Source organism: Schistocerca piceifrons, chromosome 1, assembly GCF_021461385.2.
Source record: "Schistocerca piceifrons isolate TAMUIC-IGC-003096 chromosome 1, iqSchPice1.1, whole genome shotgun sequence".
Classification (NCBI taxonomy): Eukaryota; Metazoa; Arthropoda; class Insecta; order Orthoptera; family Acrididae; genus Schistocerca; species Schistocerca piceifrons.
In genome coordinates, this window is record NC_060138.1 from 1,031,216,358 (window position 1) to 1,031,243,181 (window position 26,824).

At 40.6% G+C, this 26,824-nt stretch overlaps 1 protein-coding gene across 4 annotated transcripts in view; it reads right to left on the reverse strand.

Moving 5' to 3' along the window:
• Positions 1–26,824, reverse strand: part of LOC124722968 (probable E3 ubiquitin-protein ligase HERC4) — a 226,555-nt gene that overhangs the window by 54,837 nt on the left and 144,894 nt on the right. For all 4 annotated transcript variants that reach the window (XM_047248172.1, XM_047248237.1, XM_047248297.1 and 1 more), the window contains exons 16-17: positions 21,191–21,370; positions 14,650–14,827 (exon numbers count right to left, since the gene is read on the reverse strand). In XM_047248172.1, coding sequence (XP_047104128.1) covers positions 14,650–14,827; positions 21,191–21,370 — 358 coding nt within the window. The remainder of the gene's footprint in view (positions 1–14,649; positions 14,828–21,190; positions 21,371–26,824) is intronic.

The following is a 26,824-nucleotide window of genomic DNA, read 5'->3' on the forward strand; positions in this document are numbered from 1 at the left end:
ATTTAATGACAAAAAAATGCAGAGAATAAAAGCAAAGCTGTCTGGGATGTTATAAAAAAAAGGAAACGGGGAGAGGCAAAAAATCGCAAAATAACATACTGCTAAGGGAGGGGGATAAAGTAATAAATGATCCACAGCACTTAGCTAACTATGCAAACAAGCATTTTTCAAGTATTGCAGAGAAGTTACAGCAAAAATTCCCCAAAACAAATATAACACCTGTAAATAATTTTGCATTAAATACAATGTTGTTACTTCCAACCACAGGGAATGAAGTCAATAAAACTGTTCCAAAACTAAAAAATAAAACGCCAGTAGGCTTAGATGAAGTACCAATGTGTGTACTGAAACAATGCATTGGGATTATACACTTCCCTTTAACAAATATAATAAATTAGTCCTTCACATCACATCAGGAACATTTCCAGGGCAGTTAAAACAGGCAAGAGTTGTACCTTTGCTTAACAAAGGTAATGCAGAAGACATAGAAAATTACCAGCCCATTTCCCTGCTGTCAGCATTCTCAAAAATAATAGAAGCAATTACAAAAGACAGATTAATGAATTACCTGAATAAATACAATCTTTTAAGCGAATCACAGTTAGGTTCCGAAGTGGCAAATATACGAAGTCAGCCATAGTAGAATTCACAACAGTTGTAATTGATGCTCTTGATAAAGAGGCATATTTTTGGATCTTTCTAAGGCATTTGATACAGTCAACCACAAGATTCTATTAAATAAATTAGAAGCATTAGGAATAAGAGGGGTAGCTAATGACTGGTTTTGTTCATACCTAGCTGATAGGATACAAAGAGTAGAGATAACACATACTTCAAACAGATCTAAACGTTTAGTAAAACACTTATCAGAACCAAAATACATTAATATAGGGGTTCTGCAAGATAGCGTATTAGGACCATTACTATTCCTGATACAAATCAATGACTAGTGTTATTCATGGTGAAAAAAATCCTCTTCACTGATGACAGCAATATTATAGTCATTGAGAAAACAAGAGAACTCCTTGCTGAGAAAGCAAATGAAACTCTCAAGGAAGTTTCTGATCTGTCAATAAGCAATAAAGTGACATTGAACATAAAGAAAACATAGCCACGAATTTCAGTTTGAAGAGGAAATATGACAATGTTAAATTAAATGTAGATGACACCTTTATAGACTGTGCAACAAATGCAAAATTTCTAGGAATGAATATCGATTCTCAGTTGAAGTGGTATGAACACGCAAAGGTACTTGCAAACAGAATGTCATCAGCATGTTATGCCCTTAGAACCCTATCATCAGTGTGTAACATGCAGTGTCTTTTAGTTACATATTGTTCATATGTACACTCAATTCTTAGCTATGGAATTCTTTTTTGGAGAACAAATGCACAAAATATGAACACAATTTTCAAACTCCAGAAAAGAGACATAAGAGTAATAACCAAAAATACCAGTCAAGCTCATTGTAAAGATCTCTTCAGAACACTGGGGGATTTTAACTGCTCCATGTGAATACATTTATCAGTCAGCTGTACACATCAAAAATAACATTGGTAATTACTGCACAAACAGCTCTGTCCATGACCATGCAACAAGAGATAGACTCTACCAAGAAAAGATAGACATAAAACTCGAAACAGCATTTTCTACCAAGGAATAAAACTGTACAATAAATTACCAAAAGAGATTAAAGAAATTGCAAAAATACACTTACTTAAAAAGGCAGCTAAAAAGTACCTATTATGCAATAATATTTATACATTGAAGGATTACTTAGCTAAAGCAGAGTAGGGGTTTCATAAAAAATGTTATACAAATAAATAATAATGATTATAAAATATCCAACATTCCACATAACATCTTCACTTTATGTTTTTTCCATCTTTTTTTTTCTTTCTAGTAATTGCTTACCCCCAAGCTATGCATGGCACAATACTAACACCTCTTCCTCTTTCTGAGCTCAACATCTCACTCATTGTGGAGGGATGCTGACTCACTTTTTTCAGGATAGCAAATCGGAAGTTGTGGTACAGAATATGGCCCAGACATCACCAGTGTGTGTGTGTGTGTGTGTGTGTGTGTGTGTGGTGGTATGAAACAATGGGTGTATAGTGTGTGCAGTGACTGATAGTGAGATATGAGTGAACAGTGTGACATTACATTATTCAATAAGTTTTTCTACAAATAAGTATTGAGTACCAGGAGTAAATCTAATGATTACGTCTAACTAGAAGTCTGTAAATACCGGGTGATCAAAAAGTCAGTACAAATGTGAAAACTGAATAAATCATGGAATAATGTAGTTAGAGAGGTACAAATTGACACACATGCTTGGAATGACATGGGGTTTTATTAAAACAAAATAAATAAATAAAAAGTAAAAAATAAAAAAATGTCTGACAGATGGCGCTTCATCTGATCAGAATAGCAATAATTATCATAACAAAGTAAGACAAAGCAAAGATGATGTTCTTTACAGGAAATGCTGAATATGTCCACCATCATTCCTCAACAATAGCTGTAGTCGAGGAATAATGTTGTGAACAGCACTGTAAAGCATGTCTGGAGTTATGGTGAGGCATTGGCATCGGGTGTTGTCTTTCACCATCCCTAGAGATGTCGGTCGATCACGATACACTTGCGACTTCAGGTAACCCCAAAGCCAATAATCGCACGGACTGAGGTCTGGGGACCTGGTAGGCCAAGCATGACGAAAGTGGCGGCTGAGCACACGATCATCACCAAATGACGCACGTAAGAGATCTTTCACGCGTCTAGCAATATGGTTGGTTTCAATAAAACCCCATGTCATTCCAAGCATGTGTGTCAATTTTTACCTCTCTATCTAAATTATTCCGTAGTTTATTAAGTTTTCAAATTTATACTGACTTTTTGATCACCCGGTATATGTGTATATGAATTAGCTTATTTTAAATTGGTCTAAACTTGTAAATACTTTGACATGTCCTATATCCTTGTAAAAAGAGATCTACGGATGACTAAAGCTACTATAAAAGTGGTGTGATATCTCGATGAGGAACTTGATACTTTTAGCATAGGACAGGGGCATGTGGAGGAACTATAGTTCAAGTTTAAAAGAATAGTTGACCATGCACTGGATAGATATGTACCCAATGGAACAGTCCACAATGGGAGGAACCCTCCATGATATACAATTACTATAATGAAACTTCTGAAGAAACAGACGCTACTGCATAATAGGTGTAAAACAAAGCATAGGGCTGTAGATAGAGAGATACTAAATTAAACACATTTGGCTATCAAGAGTGCAATGTGTAAACCCTTCAGTGACTACTGTAGCAGAATACTGTAAAATGATCTATCACAAAAACCAATGAAGGTTTGGTCATTTATAAAGGCTGTTAGTGTACAGATCCAAGTGGACGAGACGAACTGAAATTGAGGGTAGCAAAGCAAAAGCAGAAATGCTTAACTCCAATTTTCAAATATTCCTTTACAAAGGAAAACCCCCAGAAAGATGCCCCAATTTAATGCTTGGACCACTGAAAAGTTGGGTGAAATGAATGTTAGTGTCAGTGGCATTGAGAAACAGCTGAAATCACTGAAACTACTCGAAGTTCCAGGCCCAGTGGAACCCGCATCACATCCTATGCTGGATTCATGGCTCAGTTAGCCCCTCTTTTAACTATACTCTATTGTAGATGTCTCGAAGAAAACACTGTGCCTAGTAGTTGGAAGAAAGCAAAGGTAACACCCATTTGCAGGGAGGGTAGTAAAAGTGATCCACAAAACTACCGTCCAATATATTTGACAATAATCTGTTGTAGAATCTTAAGATATACTCTGAGCTCTCAAACAGAATGACCTCCTTCATGCCAACCAGCATGGATTATGAAAACATAAATCTTATGAAACCCTACTCGCACTTTTCTCGCATGACATACTGAAAGCTCTGGATCAAGACAATCAAGTAGATGCAGTATTTCTTGATTTCTGAAAAGCATTTGACTCTGTATCACATCTGCACTTACTATCCAAAGTACAATCATATGGGGTATCAAGTGATATTTGTGACTGGATTGAGAATTTTTTTGTAGTCAGGACACAGCAATTTATCTTGGGTGGAGAGTCATCCCTCGCCTGATACAGATCTATAAAAAGGAAAGTTAAGTGTTTATTTTTTCCGGTCTTTTCCTCATAGCATATTTATTAAATTTCAAGCATGTTTCTGTTTAAGAGTTGTAAGCTCGCATTTTGTAATTTCAAATTTGGCAATCTGTACTGCAGGCATCAGCAACCATTGGTGACACATTGTGTATCTAGGATTCTATCTGTTTTTATAGTTTACATCTTCAGTTAGTCTTGATAGGATGTGTGCATGCTGTGTGTTGATGCAGGAGGAGCTGGCCGAACTTTGTGAACAGCTGAATGCACTTCTGGCTACAGTCAGACACATTCAGGCTGCTGTCTCAGGGTGTAGCGATGGTGGAGAACCTGGTGCACTGCATGGGACATCTCAGGTGTCATCTGTTTTGTCCATGGGCTCTGCTACTGTGGCACCTACTAGTGTGCTCACACAGTGGATCCGCTCTCTTAGCTTAGTGAGTGGCAGGTGGTAATGCATTTGCTTTGCTCGAAGCGGAGGCCCAATATGAAGACTGGTCATCTAGTCTTGTTCATTCACACTGTGACTGGAAAGGTGGCCACTCCTTCAGCAAGGTCCGAGCAGGCAAATGGTGGGAGGGGTTTACTAGTTATCGGGAGCTCAAATGTTAGGCGTGTTATGGAACCCCTTAGGCAGGCAGCAATCAGGGCTGGAAAGAAAGCCAACATGCACTCGGTATGTCTGTCGAAGCATGGCATCTGAGATGTGGGGGGTGGCATTGCCTGTAGCTATGGAGCGTCCAGGGTGCAGTCATCTGCAAGTTGTGGCTCACTTCGGCACCAAAGATGCCTGTAGCATGAGTTCTGAGGCCATCCTCAGTTCACACCAGCGGCTGGTGGAAGTGGTGAAGGATTCGTTGACTCTATGACGGTCTTGGCTGCACATTTCTAGATCTTCGTTGTCAGAGGGGCATTTGTAGGACTCCCCTTGATAGGTCAGGGGTGCACTACACAAAGGAAGCAGCTACTAGGGTAGCAGAGTACTTGGGGTGTGCACATGAGGGCTTTTTAGTCTAGGCAATAAGTTTGAAGTACTCTGATGAACACTCGCCAGTCAATACTCAGCAAGGGAAGTCAGACCACGTTAAGTGTAAAGACACTTCGACTGTCAAAACTTTATCAGTAAATTGTCTAAGCATTCATAACAAAGTTCCTGAATTTACTGCACTCCAGGAATGTTCTAGCACTCAAATTATTCGCGGGACTGCAAGCTGGCTGAAACCCAAAGTGGAAAGGTCTAAGATATTTAGTGAGTCAAGGAACGTATATCAGAAAGGCCGATTAGAGACCATAGGAGGGGGAGTTTTCACTGCGGTTGACAAAAACATTGTATCTATTGAGGTCAAAGTTGTGGGTCACATATAAAATGTCTAAGTGTTACCAAGCTAATAGTTGAATGCTTTTATTGGCCACCCGGCTCTGCTGTGGCAGTTGTAGAGTCATTCACAGAATGCCTATGCTCAGTAGCACATAAATACACAGATCATGCATTACTAACGTAACACCACTTTAGCCTACCGAGCATAGATTATGATGTCTAAGGATTCACAGGATTCACTGCAGGAGGTACTGACAGATAGTCATGTGACATGCTTTTGAACAAGTTTTCTGAAAACTAACTTGAGCAATTAGTTCAGCGGCCCACACACAATGAAAATATCTTAGAGCTTGTAGCTTCAAAAGGGCTGGACCTTGTCAACAACGTCAGTGTAGAAATGGGGACTAGTGATCATGATGTAATTATAGCAACTATAGTTATGAAAGTTAATAATCAGTTAAGAAGGCTAGGAGAGAGTTTCTCCTATAAAGAGCAGATAAGTAGTTGTTAGCATCTCACTTAGACAGTGAACTGACATCACTTAGTTCCAGTAAGATGGACGTAGACGAATTAAGGGCAACGTTTAAGCAGACCATAATTGCGGTCTGGAGAATTATGTGCCTAGTAAGTGGATTAAGGACGGGAAAGACCCACCATGATTTACTAATGACATTTGGAAAATGCTGAGGAAACAGAGGCTGTACCACTCTCAGTTCAAAAGAGAACACGCAAATGCCGACAAGAACAAAATTCATGCATTTGTGAAAAGATGCAAAGCATAGAACATCTACCACCATCATACCTTAACAACAAACTGAGAAAATTCTGGTCCTGTGTGAAATTGCTGAGTGAGTCTACAGCTTTAATCCAGTCACATGTTGACCAGCCTGGCATGGCAGTCGAAGATAGCAAAACTAAAGCCAAGGTTTTAAACTTTATATTCAAGAAATCATTTATGCAGGACAATTGTATAAGTATACCATTCAGAGACGGGCCGGTCTGTTACTGGTATGTCCGAACAACATGCAAGTTTATTACGAAGATGCTTCAGGAACACAAATGGGAATCCCTGGAGGGAAGGTGACATTCTTTTCAAGGAACACTGTTGAGTAAATTTAGAGAACCGGTATCTGAAGCTGACTACAGAATGATCCTCTTGCCTCCAACACACGTAGTGGGTAAAGAGCATGAACATAAGATATGAGAAATTAAGACTTTCATGAAGGCATATAGACATTTGTTTTTCTCTCATTCTTTCTGCGGGCGGAACAGGAAAGGAAATGACTATTAGTGGTACAAGGTACCCTCTGCCACGCACGCACCGTAACTTGGATTGCAGAGTTTTGATGTAGATGTAACTTCAGGTGTACCTCAAGGATGTGTACTGGGACCCTTACTGTTCATGTTTTTTATTAATGACCTTGTGGAAAATATTAATAGTAACCTCAGTATTTTTGCAGATGATGCAGTTAACTATAATTACGTACTGTCTGAAAGAAGCTGCATAAATATTCGGTCAAGTATTGATAAGATTTTGAAGTGTTGCAAAGATCGGAAACTTGCTTTAATTGTTCAGAAATTTAAAACTGTGTGCTTCTCAAAACAAAGAAATGTAATATGCTTTGACTGTAGTATCAACGAGTCACAGTCGGAATTTGTTAACTCATACAAATACTTGGGTGCAATGCTTTGTAGGGACAGGAATGAGCACACAGGTGTAGTTGGTAGTAAAACAAGTGGAAGATTTCGGTTTATTGATATAATACTGGGGAAATGTAATCAGTCGACAATGGAGATTGTTTACAATTCACACATGCGACTCATCCTAGAATACTGCTCAAGTGTGTGGGGCCTGTACCAAATACAACTAATAGGGGATATCGAAAGTGTACAGAGACGGGCGCAAATGGACACAGGTTTGTTTGTTCCATTGGATAGTATTACAGAGATGCTGAAGAAACTGAACTGGCAGACTGAAAAAACTACAAAGAACGAAACTCGTCTAGCTTGAAGGGGGAAACCAGATGGCGCTATGGTTGGCCGGCTAGATGGCACTGCCATAGGTCAAACGGATATCAACTGCGTTTTTTAAAAAATAGGAACCCCCATTTTTTATTACATATTCGAGTAGTACGTGAAGAAATATGAATGTTTTATTTGGACCACTTTTTTCGCTTTGTGATAGATGGCGCTGTAATAGTCACAAACGTATAAGAATGTGGTATCACATAACATTCTGCCAGTGCAGACGGTATTTGCTTCGTGATACATTACCCGTGTTAAAATGGACTGTTTACCAATTGCGGAAAAGGTTGATATCATGTAGATGTATGGCTGTTGTGATCAAAATGCCCAACGGGCGTGTGCTATGTATGCTGCTTGGTATCCTGGACGATATCATCCAAGCGTCCGGCCCGTTTGCTGGATAGTTACGTTATTTAAGGAAACAGGAAATGTTCAGCCACATGTGAAACATCAACCATGATCTGCAACAAATGATGATGCCCAAGCAGGTGTTTTAGCTGCTGTTACAGCTAATCCGCACATCAGTAGCAGAAAAATTGTGGGAGAATTGGGAATCTCAAAAACGTCGATGCTACATCAACATCGATTGCAACAGTACCATATTTCTATGCACCAGATATGGCGACGACTTTGAATGTTGTGTACAGTTCTGCCACTGGGCACAAGAGAAATTATGAGACTATGAGAGATTTTTTGCACACGTTCTATTTAGTGACGAAGCATCATTCACCAAAAGCAGTAATTTACACCGGCATAATATGCACCATTGGGCAATGGAAAATCCATGATGGCTGCGACAAGTGGAACATCAGCAACCTTGGCGAGTTAATGTATGGTGCGGGATTATGGGAGGAACGATAATTGGCCCCCATTTTATCGATGGCAATCTAAATGGTGCAATGTATGCTGATTTTCTACGTAATGTTCTACCGATGTTACAACAAGATGTTTCACTGCATGACAGAATGGTGATGTACTTCCAACACTCCAACATGACGGATGTCCGGCACACAGCTCAAGTGCAGTTGAAGTGGTATTGAATAGCATATTTCATGACAGGTGGATTGGTCGTCGAAGCACCATACCATGGCCCGCACGTTCACCAGATCTGATGTAACCGGATTTCTTTCTGAGCGGAAAGTTGAAGGATATTTGCTATCGTGATCCACCGACAACACCTGACAACATGCGTCAGCACATTGTCAATGCATGTGCGAATATTACGGAAGGCAAACTACTCGCTGTTGAGAGGAATGTTGCTACACATATAGCCAAATGCATTGAGGCCGTCAGACATCATTTTGAGCATTTATTGCATTAATGTGATATTTACAGGTAATCACTCTGTAACAGCATGTGTTCTCAGAAATGATAAGTTCACAATGGAAGAACCAAAAAAAAAAAAATGTTTAAACGTACCTACATTCTGTATTTTAATATAAAAAACCTACCTGTTACCAACTGTTCGTCTAAAATTGTGAGCCATATGTCTGTGACTATTACAGCGCAATCTATCACAAAGCGAAAAAAGTGGTCCAACTAAAACATTCATATTTCTTTGCGTACTACACGAATATGTAATAAAAAATGGGGATTCCTATTTAAAAAAACGCAGTTGATATCCGCCATCTAACTGGCCAACCATAGCGCCATCTGGTTTCCCCCTTCAAGCTAGACAAGTTTTGTTCAATGTAGTTTTTTCGTTTGACATTTATTTCGTGAGATATTTGGCCCATTCACGATCAGTTGGGTTACTGTGGCTCTTGTACGTGGTGGTGAAGTGGAGACTGTATGAAGGCTGGAGACTTAACAGCCAAGAAGTTATTGCTTATCGTACATTTCACATACGTGAAGTGTATAACAGAGATCATGGTACATCTTATTATATGTCTACAATGCCATTGGTTCTTAGGACGAGGAATCGTCGTAAAGTAAATGAATCAGGGGCTGTGTTCGTATGGATTAAAGGTGCACTGAATTGTGCTAAGATTAAAGTTGTTGGTATATATATATATATATATATATATATATATATATATATATGTATATTAAATGTGTTTTCCTCTTTCTTTCTAGCAACTATTCTGAATGTAAAATCTTACTATATTATGCTAATCACACTGCATATGAGGTGTGTTCAAAAAGTTTCAAGGCTTTACATTTTTTGTAAATTATTTTATTTATTTCTCTACATTAATGTTAACTCCTTTGAAGTAGTCCCGATTGAGATATTACACACTTATCCCTGCACTTCTTCCAAAATTCTGGAACTTGATCTCTGGGACAGCACTTAGCTCTTTCAGTGATTGCTTGTAATCTCATCTAAGCTTTAAGATTCTCTCTAATTTTAAAAATGGAAAAAAGTAGTGTGGGGCCATGTCTAGCAAATACAGTGTTGTTTTTATGCCAAACATTCAGGAACAGGCAATGAAATTTGAGCATGTGCATTATCATGGTTTAAAAGTCACAAATTGTTCACCACAAAACATCCGAAAAGATTTCATAGCACGAACCAACTGATATGCCAAAATCATCAGCAACTTCTCCCATTGTGATATGGTAATCGATGATGATAATTTCTTTCACTTTTTCATCAGTTGTTGATGTGTTGGGGTGTCCAATATGTTCATTACTCTCAACTTCTTTGTGGCCATCTTGGAAATTCTTACACACTCATAAACCCTTGTTTAATTCTTAGCAGACTCACCAAAAGCAGTATATTCAACACTTTCAAGACATTGTTACATTCTTTTCCATTTTTATAGCAAAATTTAACCTCAATTCTCTGATCCATTTTTAAAACAAATCAATAATCTGCACTCTTAAGCAAACACATTAACCCTCTTGAAATGACAACAGAGTAAACATCCAATACGCTACCAGTGAACATGTACGTTTCATGTGTGTTTACAAACACAAAAATGAAAATTGTGCTAACTGGACTAATACAACCCGTGAAATTATAAAATGGCTGATACTTTTTGAACAGACCTTGTCCATTCAATTATAAGACGAGGCATTTTCCTGAATTCTTCATTTGATAAATACAGGGTCATCTTACATTCACAGATTAAACTATTGCTGCCAAGGTCAATGTTATTACAATGTGTAGTCAATTAGGCAAAAGTATTACATAACCCATTCAATTATAAGACGAGGCATTTTCCTGAATTCTTCATTTGATAAATACAGGGTCATCTTACATTCACAGATTAAACTATTGCTGCCAAGGTCAATGTTATTACAATGTGTAGTCAATTAGGCAAAAGTATTACATAACAATGTCACACTTCCTGCCTCTTTGGCATAGTTAACCATATTTTTTCGGGAATCTTTCATATTGTTTACCACTGAAAATGCATACTTTCGTAATACATAAGTACAAATATGAAAATCATCAAAACTGGTATGTTAGCTTCAAAAGTATGAAAATCAAGGTAGCTGCTGCTCAGTTTACTTCTGTCAACCAATCTTGCATAGGACACATGATCCCATCTGCCAATTGTAACACAGAAAATAATGTATGCAGCATGAATGGAATAAGAATGGTTAATATCTTAAACTAATAACATATTCTGTATTGCAACAAGCAAAGTTATGCCTTCATAAATTGTTGTTTGGCAGGAACCATACAGCTTAAATTGCTATGTGAAGTTACACTGTCCAATCGCATTAATGTGAGCACCTATCAAAAGCCTGAATAACTACCTCTTGCAGCATATACAACTGCAAGACATGCAGGAAAATAGTCAAAGAGGTTCTGGAATGTACCGACAGGGATGTGGAGTCATGCCGTGGCCAGCTGCACTACATTTCTCAGTTGAGGAGCCATGGCGTGAACAGCCCTATTGAAGTAGTCCCACAGATTCTTGTCTGGGTTTATATTCGGAGAGTTTGGTGACCAGGGCAGTGTGGCAAACTCATCCTGGTGTTCTTCGAACACGTACTTATACTGTAAGCAGTGTGACACATTGCACATCCTGCCATCAGCCAAGGAAAAACAAACTTCATCTAGAGGTGGACATGGTATCCAAGGATAGATGCGTACTTGTGGTAATTCATTGTGCCTTCCAGAATGACAGGATTACCCACGGAATGCCTACCAGCCTGGATCCATCTGACTATTGTTGCAGGGTGTTAGTTTACAGATGTTTCACGCATTACATGCCAACAGCCATCTGCCCAACGGAGTATAATATGTGATTCATCTGAAAAGGCTACCTGTTGCCACTCAGTGGATGTCCAGTTGCAGTATTGTGTGGCGAATTCCAACCTTCGTCACTGACAAATAGCAGTCAGCATGGATGAATCCGGCACCTGCTGCAGAAGCCCATATGCAGCAATGTTCACTGAATGATCATTGAGGCAACAACGTTGGTAGCCCCTCGGTTTATCTGGGCAGTCAATTGCTCAACAGCTGCACGTCTATTGACCAGTACACATCTTTTCAGCTGTCGTTCACCCCTGTCATCTATGACCTGTAGTGCACTACAGCTACCTCAGCGGTCATTACGGATAGCGCCATTTTGGAATGCACAATATACTTTACCATGGCAGCATGTGAACAGTTTACAGACTTAGCGATTCCAGAAATACTTTCAACCTTGGCCTGAAAGCCAATTATCAGGCCCTTTGCTCCATTTCCGCATTATGACAACAGCTACAGTGTTCTCTGCATCCTTCCAAAACCTTATACACCCTCCACTGCTACTGCTGCCACTTGCCATCTGTGAGTGGTTATCGCGCGTTGATCTCAAATACAGACAGTTGTCACTTAATGTGACTAGACGATGCACCATCCCACTGGGTACATGCAACTCACGTGATGCCAACCTGTGAGCCTTAGAGACACACCACCATGACTGGTGGTGGCCCCAATCTAGTCTTTAGCCCAGGAGATAAAATTAATGTCAACAAAAATATGTTCATATAAAAGTCTCAAAATAATGCACAAGAAATGAACCATGAACTTTAACAACAGTGCTAAAACTGCCACTGCCCTACAGCACTGTTGATTTTCAAAAATAACTATGCTGTTAACTTGAAGTTTTATGGTTTCTGCCAATTTGGTTGTTTGGAGCTGAGAGAACACTGTATTATTGTCTTTCAATTTCCTTCATTTGTCAGTGCTATACGGACAGTAAAGTGCAGCAATCAATAATGGATGCAAAATACAGCCTTGACTCAGCTGTGAAACATGGATCTAAGAGTCTGCAGTTCCCAACAAGTTCACACAGACAATAAGGTGCTAACTTTAAGTTAATGGTGATTCAGGAAGCAGAGGCCATAAATGGTGCAGTGGGGTGTCAGATGAAAGTTCAGTTAAGCAATGTTGGTCCTACACATTTTCAGGAGGCCAAAGCAGGGAAAGCTTCACAATTTGGAACAGTAATTTCTTCAGTATGTGCAACAGAAACACAATGAAGGCTTACTAAGTACCTAAGAAATTATCTGACTGAAGGCACTGGAGGTAAAGAAGGCTTTACGCCTTATGGAATTCAAAGCATGTACTGGCTGTTGTGTGAGGATGATGAAGAGGTAAGGTCTTACAACACAGCAATGCTAGTTCAGTGACTTCTGACTGTGTGTGATGAAATAATATCTGCATATCAGCATCATACAATCACGGGAAACAGGATGACTATTTGCTAGACCATATGGGCAATGGCAATTAGACACCTGTTTGTTCTGATATGTCACTGAATGTTGCTACTGATATGAAGAGCATTAAAAATGTTCCTACAAGGAGTTCTGGCAATGAAAAAGCCACAATAATATTGATGCTGGATGCACCAGCAGATGGAAGGAAGCTCCCCCACCATATGTGATTCTTCGCTGGAAAGCAATACCAAAAGAAAAGCTGCCTGAAGGACTTACCTCTAGATGCCAAGCAATGAGATAGATGACAAATGAGCTGATGCTACATTGGCTTAACGTTGTTCTGAAAAGAATATCAGGCTCTTTGTTCAACACAATGAATATGTTGGTGCTGGATTTTTTCAGGTGACACCACATCCAGGAAGTAAAGATCAGCAAAGAGCAACACAGACCTGGTAATAATTCCTAGCGGCACAACCTGACAGCTTTAAGAAATAGATGTTGTTGTGAACAGACTTGTTAAGGCTCACTCGCAGTAGCTTTACTGTGAGGCTATTTCAAGTAGACCATGCTGTCTGTCCTTGCGGGGAAGGAACATAATTTTTTCCTTGCTGGCCAGTGGATCCTTACTGTCTGGGGCAGAATTTGAAGTGAATCTATAATGAGAGGACTCAAAAAGTGCTGCATATCCGTCTCAGGAGATGACATACTATGAGAGGAGTGTCAGAGGGTGAAGAAATGCCTGAAGGCTTATAAATGAAGGCAATGATATTGATCATGACGATGGATGATAATGATGACGGAAATGAAGATGAGAATTACCCTGAAACATTTCTTTTTGTTTATTTTATTTCTCCTTGTATGTAGATTGGCAATGGCAAGGAAACTGTTTCTGAAGAAGAGAAATTTGTGTTAACATCGAGTATAGATTTAAGTGTCAGGAAGTCATTTTTGAAAGTATCTGTATTGAGTGTAGCCATGTATGGAAGTGAAACATGGACTGTAAATAGTTTGGACAAGAAGAGAATAGAAGCTTTCAAAATGTGGTGCTACAGAAGAATGCTGAAGATTAGATGGGTAGATCACATAACTAATGAGGAGGTATTGAATAGAATTGGGGAGAAGAGGAGTTTGTGGAACAACTTGACTAGAAGAAGGGATCGGTTGGTAGGACATGTTCTGAGGCATCAAGGAATCACCAATTTAGTACTGGAGGGCAGTGTGGAGGGTAAAAATCGTAGAGGGAGACCAAGAGATGAATACACTAAACAGATTCAGAGGGATGTAGGTTGCAGTAGGTACTGGGAAATGAAGAAGCTTGCACAGGATAGTGTAGCATGGAGAGCTGCATCAAACCAGTCTCAGGACTGAAGACCACAACAGCAACATTATCAAAGCACAAAAATAAAAAAAATGGCATACACTTACAATAGGTTTAATGTTACCTCTTTTAGGTAGACCTAAAGAAACCTCCTGAAACTGAGGTTCATCATATATTCAGGCTCATCTTATATTGAGCTACATATAGTATATAGGATTTGCAGTAAAACTATACTAACCAATGAGATAATACATTATCGGATCCTCAAATGAATCTTCACTGAACCATATTGCTCGAGTTTCATCATAATTCCGGAACATTCCATATTTTGGATCCAATATCTCTCTCATTAGCAAGAGAAAAAATTCCTTAGTCACTCCTCCTGCATCTTCGGCTTCCTCACCTAAGAACTTAACCTGAAAAATGATTTATTATATTTTATCAGTTAAGTACAAATTCTGTTTTTGTGTTACTTACGTTGCGTGCATGCCTACTTATGACACGAATTATCAAAAAGTCTCTATGGGAATTTCTATTAGAATTATTAAATTCCAATACAATTTTAACAGAAAATTAAACAATTTTATTCAACTTACTTCAGTGAACACTAAATGACAATTAGATGAACTTTAAATTATATGTTGAAATTCAAAGGTTAAGAAATAGCTAATTGATATTTCCTATTGAATTATGAACAGAACACCTTAACTAATAATACAATTGAGTCAATATATGAAATAAGTAAAGATTACAGTGCATACAGGACTGTAAGAATTTCCACAGCTCAGATTCTTGAGGTAGATAATCTAAATACATACATGAACACCCCACGAACTATAACATGGTGTAAGATGGGGGGGTACGCTTCACCACCACCACCACCTGCCCTGCTACTCCTTTTGTGATTAAAAAAAAATCTACTGTTTCCATACTTCTATATATACTAGAATTTCTTTAGTGCTACGCTCTCAAGAAAATGTATATATACTACTAAAAATACACTCCTGGAAATGGAAAAAAGAACACATTGACACCGGTGTGTCAGACCCACCATACTTGCTCTGGACACTGCGAGAGGGCTGTACAAGCAATGATCACACGCACGGCACAGCGGACACACCAGGAACCGCGGTGTTGGCCGTCGAATGGCGCTAGCTGCGCAGCATTTGTGCACCGCCGCCGTCAGTGTCAGCCAGTTTGCCGTGGCATATGGAGCTCCATCGCAGTCTTTAACACTGGTAGCATGCCGCGACAGCGTGGACATGAACCGTATGTGCAGTTGACGGACTTTGAGCGAGGGCGTATAGTGGGCATGCGGGAGGCCGGGTGGACGTACCGCGCGAATTGCTCAACACGTGGGGCGTGAGGTCTCCACAGTACATCGATGTTGTCGCCAGTGGTCGGCGGAAGGTGCACGTGCCCGTCGACCTGGGACCGGACCGCAGCGACGCACGGATGCACGCCAAGACCGTAGGATCCTACGCAGTGCCGTAGGGGACCGCACCGCCACTTCCCAGCAAATTAGGGACACTGTTGCTCCTGGGGTATCGGCGAGGACCATTCGCAACCGTCTCCATGAAGCTGGGCTACGGTCCCGCACACCGTTAGGCCGTCTTCCGCTCACGCCCCAACATCGTGCAGCCCGCCTCCAGTGGTGTCGCGACAGGCGTGAATGGAGGGACGAATGGAGACGTGTCGTCTTCAGCGATGAGAGTCGCTTCTGCCTTGGTGCCAATGATGGTCGTATGCGTGTTTGGCGCCGTGCAGGTGAGCGTCACAATCAGGACTGCATACGACCGAGGCACACAGGGCCAAAACCCGGCATCATGGTGTGGGGAGCGATCTCCTACACTGGCAACACACCACTGGTGATCGTCGAGGGGACACTGAATAGTGCACGGTACATCCAAACCGTCATCGAACCCATCGTTCTACCATTCCTAGACCGGCAAGGGAACTTGCTGTTCCAACAGGACAATGCACGTCCGCATGTATCCCGTGCCACCCAACGTGCTCTAGAAGGTGTAAGTCAACTACCCTGGCCAGCAAGATCTCCGGATCTGTCCCCCATTGAGCATGTTTGGGACTGGATGAAGCGTCGTCTCACGCGGTCTGCACGTCCAGCACGAACGCTGGTCCAACTGAGGCGCCAGGTGGAAATGGCATGGCAAGCCGTTCCACAGGACTACATCCAGCATCTCTACGATCGTCTCCATGGGAGAATAGCAGCCTGCATTGCTGCGAAAGGTGGATACACACTGTACTAGTGCCGACATTGTGCATGCTCTGTTGCCTGTGTCTATGTGCCTGTGGTTCTGGCAGTGTGATTATGTGATGTATCTGACCCCAGGAATGTGTCAATAAAGTTTCCCCTTCCTGGGACAATGAATTCACGGTGTTCTTATTTCAATTTCCAGGAGTGTATATTCAGAGACCATTCTGCAAACATAATATTTTCCTTGTAGCCTAGGAAACTCTACGTAAGAATATCGAGAATGTAGGAAAAGACAGAGTGCTACTTACTGCAAAGAAGACACATTAAATAACCAGACACGCACAATTAAAAGACACTTACATAAAGCTTTTGGCCACAGTCTTCATCAGCAAGAGAGAGACACACACCATTCATACACACAAACAAGCACACCTCATGCACACATGACCGCCAGCTCCAGCATCTCGGGCCAGAATGCAAATGTCACGTGGGATGCAAGCAGCAATCTGGATGGTGCGGGGAAGGGGAAGGGATAGTAGTGTATGGGTGAGGAGACAGACAAACTCTGCCTGGGGGAGTGTGCAGGGACTAGAATGCCAACAGGAGCAGCATCCGGAGGTTGAAGGGCACGGAGGTGGGAGGAAAAAAAGAGTGAGAAAGGAGAGAAGCAGGGAAAGACGGGCAGATGCGTTGGCAGAGGGCAGCAAATAAATAGGGTGGGGGTAAGAATAGGGAGGAGATGACAGGACAGAAAGGGTGTAAACAGTAGAGCGGAGGGTGTGGGGACAGTATGTTACCATAGGTTGAGCTGGGATAATTACGGAAGTGGAGAATTTGCTGTAAGGATAACTCCCATCTGCTCAGTTCAGAAAAGCTGGTGGTGGAGGGAATAATCCTTATTGCTTGGGTAGTAAGGCAGCCACTGAAATGAAGTGTGTTAAATTCAGCTGCATGTCGTGCCACAGGATGGTCTACTTGCTCTTCCCCACAATCTGGCAGTGGCCGTTCATCCTGATGGGCACCTGATAGGTAGTCACACCAGCTTTTTATATTAGTGTGATTACTATCAGATTGGTCTGATGCAGTCCTCCACGAATTATTCTCCTGTGCAAACCGCCTCATCTAGAGTAGCACTTGAACCTACATCCCCAGTTATTTGCTGGATGTATTCACATCTCAGTCTTTCTCTACAATTTTTGCCCTCTACAGCTCCCTCTAGTACCACGGAAGTCATTCCGTGATGTCTCACAGGTGTCCTAACATGCTGTCCCTTTCTCTTGTCAGTGTTTTCCACAGATTCTTTTCCTCTCCAAATCTGCACTGAACCTCCTCATTCCTTACCTTATCTCAACATCTGCCTGTAGCACCACATCTCAAATACTTCAATTCTCTTCTGTTCCGGATTTCCCACAGTCCATGTTTCACTACCACACAACGCTGTGCTCCAAGCGTACATCCTTAGAAATTTCTTCCTCAAATTGAGGCCTATGTTTGATACTAGTAGACTTCCCTTGGCCAGGAATACCATTTTTGCCAGTGCTAGTCTACTTTTGATGTCCTCCTTGCTCTGTCTGTAATTGGTTATTTTGCTGCCTAGGTAGCAGAATTCCTTAACTTCATCTATTTCCTGACCATCAATCCTGATGTTAAGTTTCTACGTGTACTCTTTTCTGCTACTTCCCATTACTTTCATCTTTCTTCAGTTTACTCTCAGTCCATATTCTGTACTCATTAGACTGATCATTCTATTCAGCAGATCAAGTAATTCTTCTTCACTTTCACTCAGGATAGCAAAGTCATCAGTGACTCATATCACTGATATCCTTTCACCTTGAATTTTAATCCCACTCCTGAACCTCTCTGTTAATTTCCACCATTGTTTCTTTGATGTACATGTTGAACAGTAGGGGTAAAATCCTACATCCCTCTCTTACACCCTTATAATCCGAGTACTTCGTTCTTGGTTATCCACTCTTATTATTCTGCCTTGGCTCTTGTACATATCGTATATTATCCGTCTCACCCTAGAGTTTACCCCTATTTTTCTTGAACCATTTTACATTGTCAAATGCTTTTTCCAGGTCGACAAATCCTATGAATGAGTCTTGATTTTTCTTTACTTGTGCTTCCATTATCAATTTTAATGTCAGTATTGCCTCTCTAGTGCATTTACCTTTCCTAAAGCCAAACTATTGTCATCTAACACATCCTCAATTTTCTTTTCCATTCTTCTGTATATTATTCTTGTCATCAACCTGTATGCATGAGCTGTTACACTGATTGTTGCACTTGTTCACTCTTGCAGTCTTCAAAACTGTTTGAATGATATTCTTCTGAAAGTCACATGGTGTGTCACCAGACTCATACGTTCTAGACACCAACATGAATAGTCGTTTTGTTGCCACTTCCCCCAGGATTTTAGAAATTCTGATCAAATGTTATCTATCTCCTCTGCCTTATTTGATCTTAAGACCTCCAAATCTCTCTTAAATTCTGATTCTAATACTGGATCACCTATCTCTTCTAAATCGACTCCAGCTTCTTCTTCTTCTTCTTCTTCTTCTTCTTCTGTCACATCAGTCTTCTTCCTGATAGATCCCTTCAGTGTACTCTTTCCACCTCTCTGCTCTCTCCTCTGCGTCTAACAGTGGATTTCCAGTTGCACTCTTAGTGTTACCATCCTTGATTTTAATTTTACCAAAGGCTGTTTTGACTTTCCTACATGCTGAGTCAGTCCTTCTGAAACTCATTTCTTTTTCGATTTCTTCACATTTTTCATGCAGCCATTTCATCTTAGCTTCTCTGCACTTCCTATTTATTTCATTCCTCAGCGTCTTGTATTTCTGTATTCCTGAACACTTTTGTGCTTCCCTCTTTGACCAATCAACTGAAGTATTTCTTCTGTTACCCATTGTTTCTTCACAGTTACCTTCTTTGTACGTATGTTTTTCTTTCAAACTTCTGTGATTGCCCTTTTTAGAGATGTCCATTCCTCTTCCACTTTACTGCCTACTGAGCTATTTCCTAGCCTTAGATAACTTCAAGAGTATCTCATCATTCCTTAGTACTTCCCTTGCCTATTACTCCTTCCTGACTCATCTCAAAGTTCAGCCTACTCTTTATCACTTCTAAATTGTGATCTGAGTCTATATCTGCTCCTGTGTATGCAGTACAATCCAGTATCTGATTCTGGAATCACTGTCTGACTGTGATCTAACCGAACTGAAACCTCCCCATATCACCTGGCATTTTCCAAATGTACCACCCCCTCTTGTGATTCCTTAACAGAGTATTCGCTATTACTAGCTGAAATTTATTACAGAACTCAATTACTCTTTCTTCTCTCTCATAGCTTGTCCCAAGCCACATTCTCCTGTAACTGTTTCTTCTCCTCCTCCCCTACAACTGCATTCCAGTCCCCCACGATTATCAGCTTTTTATCTCCCTTTCAATATCCTAATACACTCTCTCTATCTCCTCATATTCAGCTTGCGACATTGGCATGTGTACCTGAACTATAATTGGTGGTGCTGGTTTGATGTTGATTCTGATAAGAACAATCCTGTCACTGAACTGTTCACAGTAACACCCTCTCTGCCCAACCTTCCTATTCATAACGAATCCTACTCCTGTTTACAGTTGCCTAAGAACTTTCATGGGCGTAGAACTGTTTTGGCTTGTTTTGCATGTCCTTTCAGGACTGGAGAACCATTATTAATTTATAATGTTTGTGCAGTGCTCATTTGACTGTGACCGTATAAAGGCAGTATAACAATTGTCATACTTTTTGTTCTTTTTTGTTTCCATTTTCCTCCAACCTTGCATAATAACTAGATCAAATTTAGCAGGTCCTGCTATGAAATAATCAGCAACATTCATTGACACTGTTTCTACATTACAAGTTTATACAGTATTAGTAGTCAGACACATCCGGAAGAAGGTTATATTGTCCAGGGTATGTCCATGGAAACATATAAATTTTCGGAATTTTGTAATTTTAGATTTTATCTTCTGTTTTTAACCAACTGTCAAGTCCTATTAATGCCTCTGCCTCTTTGCACTGGGTGTGACTAAATGAAATACACAGGTGATGGTAGTGTATCCCATTACAGACATTAATCAACATCTGTGTGCCAGACCAGGGCTCAACCCAGAACTTTGCTACACCTACAAGGTATGCAAGATAGTTTCTGTGAAGTTTGGAACAAAGAGAGAAGTAAAGCTGTGAGGGTGAGTTGTGAGTCATGCCTGGATAGTTGAACTGATAAGAGCAATACCAGTCAAAAGCAAGATACTAGGTTTGAATACCAATCTGGTTCACAGTTTTAATTTGCCAGTTCCTCTAAAAACAATGCACACTTCACTATTGAGTGAAAGGCTGTATGAGAACTAAAGCAGATATCTCTTGGCAAAACAGCATTTCAAATTCCCTTGCTTCTGCTCTAACTTAAGAGCAAGATGCCAGAATTGTAGTATTTACAAAATATCTCTTATTTCCTAAATATTAAACAAAAGACCCAGCATAACCAAATAACCATTATACAAAACTGAAAGTGGTACTCACCCTTAATGGCTTCTTCAGATCAGATGAGCTGTATTTAGCTAGTTCTCGAAGCGTATCTTGGACTAAGTGTTCTCTGCTGACATGTAACTGCAGGAATGTGCTGATATTAGTAGCCAATGCAGGATTAAAAAACATTGTTGTGAAAACTTGTGTAGCTGCTTGATTCATTGCGGACTGCATCTACATTGATGAACAAAAGCAAGTTCAGTTAAAATTAAAGTACTGCATGAGACAATACAGAATTGCCTTTGAATACATCCCTCTGATAGTCTTCTATGTTATACAAGGTGATATAACATAGAAGGAAGGAAGTGTTCAAGAATATTGTTACCTAAATCAATAACTGGGAGTACTAGTCACTAAGTTTCTTTTTAAGTTCAGGAAGAAATACCTTCCATACTTATCCAGTGCAGGGAGGAATCCTGATGTGTTCTTGCAGAATGCAGTTGTATGATTTGTCAAATGTAAGTTGTACTCTAGTATTATCCCCAAGTTCTTTGAAGAAGAAGAAAAAGATATCAGTGTACCGTTTAATATTAGGGAATGGAAAAAATTCTCCAAACTGTGGAGTAATCAGTCTTTTCTCAGCAACTACCACCGCTTCCATTTTAGATGGATTACATTTCAAACTTGTATTCTGTGCCCACTGAGACAAGGCAAATAAGTCAGCACATACATGTCGTATGATTTCCCACAGGCTTGTTAGTATTGCACGATACAGCTGAAGGTTTTAAGCATACAAGTGACACTTGCAAGACAAAAGAACAACTGATGTGGCACATCATTAACATACATTGCCGGGGGCCGGGGGGGGGGGGGGGGGGGGGGGGGGGGGGGGAGTAACACCCTCAAAGACTACATTCTGTAGCACCAAGGCATAATACGAGGGTTGGAACTTAAATAGTGGCAACTATTTATTCACAAGCGATACAAAAGTGTTACATGTTTGAACCTGTTAGTGTCCTTCAAAGTAGTCACCAGCATTCTGCAGAACCTGTTGCCAGCAATGTGGAAGGCATAGTATACTGTTAGTGGAGCCTGTTCTGTTGATGGTGCAAATGGAGCAGTCTATTACCTGTCAAATCCCTGGAACAGTCCTGAAGCAAATGCCATGAATTGGTTCCTTCATCTTCAGAATCAAATCAAAGTCACATGGACTTAAGTCTGGGGAGTATGTGGATGGTACAGTACTTCCCAGTCCCATCGACTGAACACAGCATGCACTGTATGCGCCCGCGCAATGTCGTGCAAAATGATGGGCAAGTTGTGCAGAAAGTGTCGCCGCTTCTTTCACAAAGCTGGTTGCAGGTGATGTTCCAAAAACAAACAGTAATACTGTACACTGACTGTCTGCCGTGGAAGAACATAGTGCGCTAGGATAACACCATCACAGTCATACACAAGAATAGCCATAACTTTCACCATAGTGGGGCTCTGACACACTTTTGACTTTCGTGGCGACCCATAATGACGTCATTCCTTGACTTGGCGTTTCAGTTTTGGCTCATACAATGCGGCCATTGTCTCATCCAGTGCTACTATATGGCATAAGAAAGCCTCTCCTTTGCGATCATAGCACTCCAAGTGAGTTTGACAATGCCATAATGCATCCATTTCTGCATTTCCGTCAAGTCATGCGGAACCCATTGAGATGCAATTTTTCACATGCGTTCCTTCAGGATGTGAAGCACAGTCGTATGCGCTAATCCAATTTCGTGAGCTCACGAATCATATGGCGTCGATCACTGTCCACTAACGCAGCAACAGCATGCACTACTACTTCAGAGACACTAGGACGACCTGCCCGATGCCTGTCTTCCACAGTTTGCTGACCTTCGTTGAAGGCTTTTACCCAACGTGCCACTGTTCTATACAACAATGCCAATTTCCTGCATGCCTCTTGAAGACCTTGATGACACTGTCATGCTGTATGGCCTCTGGCACATTCAATCTTGATCCAACTCCATCATTCCTATTTCAAAAACATAGTGACACCGTTACGTTATACTGCTCACTCACAAGTGACCGTGTTTCCCTCAATTGTGCGCACACCAGTGACATGGGACAGGTGAATCCATTTGCTTGGAAGTAAGGTAGGTACGTCAACAATGTATGCTATCAGCAACAATTGTAGACTCCATTGCATAGTGTCTCCACAGCAGTGTTGCCACAATTTAAGTTCCAACCTACGTATGTGCATACTGGGGGGTTGTTGTGTTAATGATTCATTTGTCGCTGTCATTGGCACCCACGTGGCACACAGGAGGCCTGTCTATACACCCTCTGTTTTGACATTGCAAGCAATAACTGTGCTACGTTTAGAGATGAACAGTGTTTGTAACATTCATTCTAGGGTACAATCATGCTCCACCAACAAGTAGTACTCCTGTTGAACAGCTTCAGCCACCTGAACAGCATCAAATTGTAAGTCTGTGGGAAGCTGGATAGATATATCAATGGACTGCTGTCCACGTTGGTGTGTCACTGCTTTCGACAGCGATCTGTGGAATATCCTATGCCTATAAACCAGGTTCTGGACATCCACACAATAAAGAAACTTGTCAAGGTCAATGCACTGTATGAGTAGTGGTGGCTGACTGAGCATCATTCAGGGATGAAATCATGGCACATCTTGCACCTTCTGTGTCAGGAAACCAAACATTGTAAACTGCCTGCTTCAGTTTTCTCTGACCAGGCAACCACTGACACCACTCTTGTAGTGTGAAAAAGCTGACTGGAGAGTCGAATGGTGCTGTGTTTTCTTCAGTAATGAGAACACATTCTGCCTGTATGCAAGAGAGAGACATACATATGTATGACAAAGACCTGGTGAGCTGCCTATTCCAGAGTCCATTCACCCATGACATACAGGTCCCATCCATCCAGGCTTCATGGTCTGAGAGGTCATCAGTTACAAGTCACAGTCACATTTGGTGTTTCTGAATGGTAGAGTAAGCAGTGACTGCTATTTTGCACAGGCTGTTATCCCTGTACAACTGCCATTTCTTCAATGGGAAGGTGAAGTGCTTTTTAGCACATCCACATACTGCTGTTGCAATGCTATGTGCTCTTCATTGTTTACAACTACTGCACTGTCCAGCAAGATTACTGGGTCTTTCACCAATTGAACACATATGGGACATGATAAAGCAGGACCTTACTTGTTCTCCAAGGCCTGCAAGAACCACTGGCAAATTGCAAAAAATGGCTAAGACACTTGGAACTGCATCTTTATGACTGACTGCATGTGAGAATAGAAGCCTGCATTGCTACCGGAGGAGTGCTTCACTGTGTTTTGAAGCTAGTGTTTGGGCACCCTTTACTGTAACGTGCTTTTCATTTGCTCTGAATTTTTTACCATATGCTCCTACAATGATAAACTACCTGTCATCTGATTTATTAATAAAGTGACCTTGTCCTTGAGGGTTTTACATACCATCCTGCCCCCTTCAAAATTCAAATGGGCCAGAAGTTGGAGGGTGCATTTGTGAATTCCTTCTTGGGTAGTTGTATTATAAATCATTAGCTTTCAAGCTCTTGGGATGACACTTGAGGGCAGAGAGTTATTAAAGATGTATTTTTATTTTGGGACTGACAATAAATTTGACTGTGAAAGAAAACATTGTTCCTTGTAGGCCATATCTCTATATATCATTTGTTTGTTGTGTGATTGAGCAATTTTGACTATCACATAGTATGTTTCCAATGACTCAACAGGCAATGCCTTGATAATCTTGATTATGTAAGGTCCCAAAGCCTCCAAAACATTCATAGAAGAAAACATTCTCCATTATAGGTTGTTTCTTTATATCATTTATTTGTTGTGCAATTAGCCATTTTCAACTACCACATAGTACTACTCTACCCAACGTAGCTGAAATATGCCAACTGCACAACTAATTAATGATATAAAGATACAGCCTACAATGGACAATGTTTCCTTTTATGAAATTTTTGGAGGCCATGACCTACATATCAGAAATAAATTTAATCACTCTCACTGTACGTCGTCATGTCTGTAGCTGCAAAATACATTTCTACAATTTGTCTCTTGACAGTACCAAGCTACTAAATATTTTGGCCGGAATAGATAATATACCAAATTTGGTTACAAAGAACTTATAGGCGTAATATATGAACCACTCAGGTATTTTACAAATTTGACTTCCACTTTACAGCATTTTTTTCAAACTGGTTAAAAACTGAAAAAGTGAAACCACATAATAAAATAAAGGAAGCCATAAAGTGAAGACAAATTACAGACCACCTTCTTTATATACATTTACCAAAGAGTTTATACACCACTGGCCATAACAAATTACTTAAGACGACGGTGAATTTAAGTATCACTATCAAAGAAAATATCTCACAGAGAGAACACAAAGAAAATTTATTAAGTTAATACCCATTACACATCTTTATCAGCAATCAAACACTGTGTTCTCCAAGGATCCAAACCTGTCACCTGCACATCACTTAACCCTTTAACTGCTCTGGACGTGTTAATGCGTGCACTTTTGTACCTATCCCTGTGTGCTCTGAATGTGTTTACGCGCGCCACCAGTCCTTCTACTTGGTACTCTGAATGTGTCTATGCGTAGACACGTTCAGAGTACCAGGACTGGTGGCGCGTGTAAACACGTTCGCAACACACAGGGACTGGTACGAACGCGCGCGCGTTAACACGTCCAGAGCAGTTAAAGGGTTAAGTGATGTGGCAACAGTGTTTAATTACAGAAAATATGAAAATTATATTTGAAGGAAACATCAAACATGTTACAGTGAATATAGTAAATTCATTTGTTGCCAACAACTTATTTATAAATATGGGAAAAACTGTTGCATGTACATAAGCATAATTGCATACCAGCTAACAATGTACAAGACTTAAATATATAATCAATTGCCGAAACACAGTGAATAAAATCTCTAGGCACTTTGATACGACAAAACATGGTATGGGAAGCAAATGTAGACTGTGTAAACAGAAACTTTAACAAGATATGTTTCATAACAACAATTATGATTTACAGTATACCTCAAATAGTAATCTCAGAACTACATATTTTGCACGAGCATACTCAATATTGAAATATGGAACAGCATTTTAAGGAAACTGTGGAGTCAGAAATATTTCGGCAGCTGAAAAAGACAATTTAGACTTTTTTGGCGAACCACGATGATGAAATCTTCTAGGGTTATCAGCCGAGTCAAGGCGCTGTTCTGCGGCAATGTTTCAACAAGATTCATACTTGTGATCTTCAGGCAAAGAGTCGGATTCGTGTCCTATCTGGTTATTTATAGCCGATGGACTGCAGGCACCTCTGCCTCATCTGCATCAGCAGCACCAATCGCACATCTCTGGAAGGGATGTCGCAGCCTGTTGAGAGTGGGGTGGAGGGGGGGCGGGGAGTTGCGCCTGGGATCCCCCACTATCACTGGCCACGACATGTATCAAGCCCTCCTAATGAAGGGAAGGTTTACTGTCTTTTGGTTAAAAAAATCGAGATTTTTTTAAAATTGTATTTTTGGATCCATAAAAGTGTTTAGAATCCACCCCTAAAACTGTTTTCTGACTACAGAACAGAAATGTATGTTATTCGCGGTTGAACAAAAAAACATGCACCTTCCTGA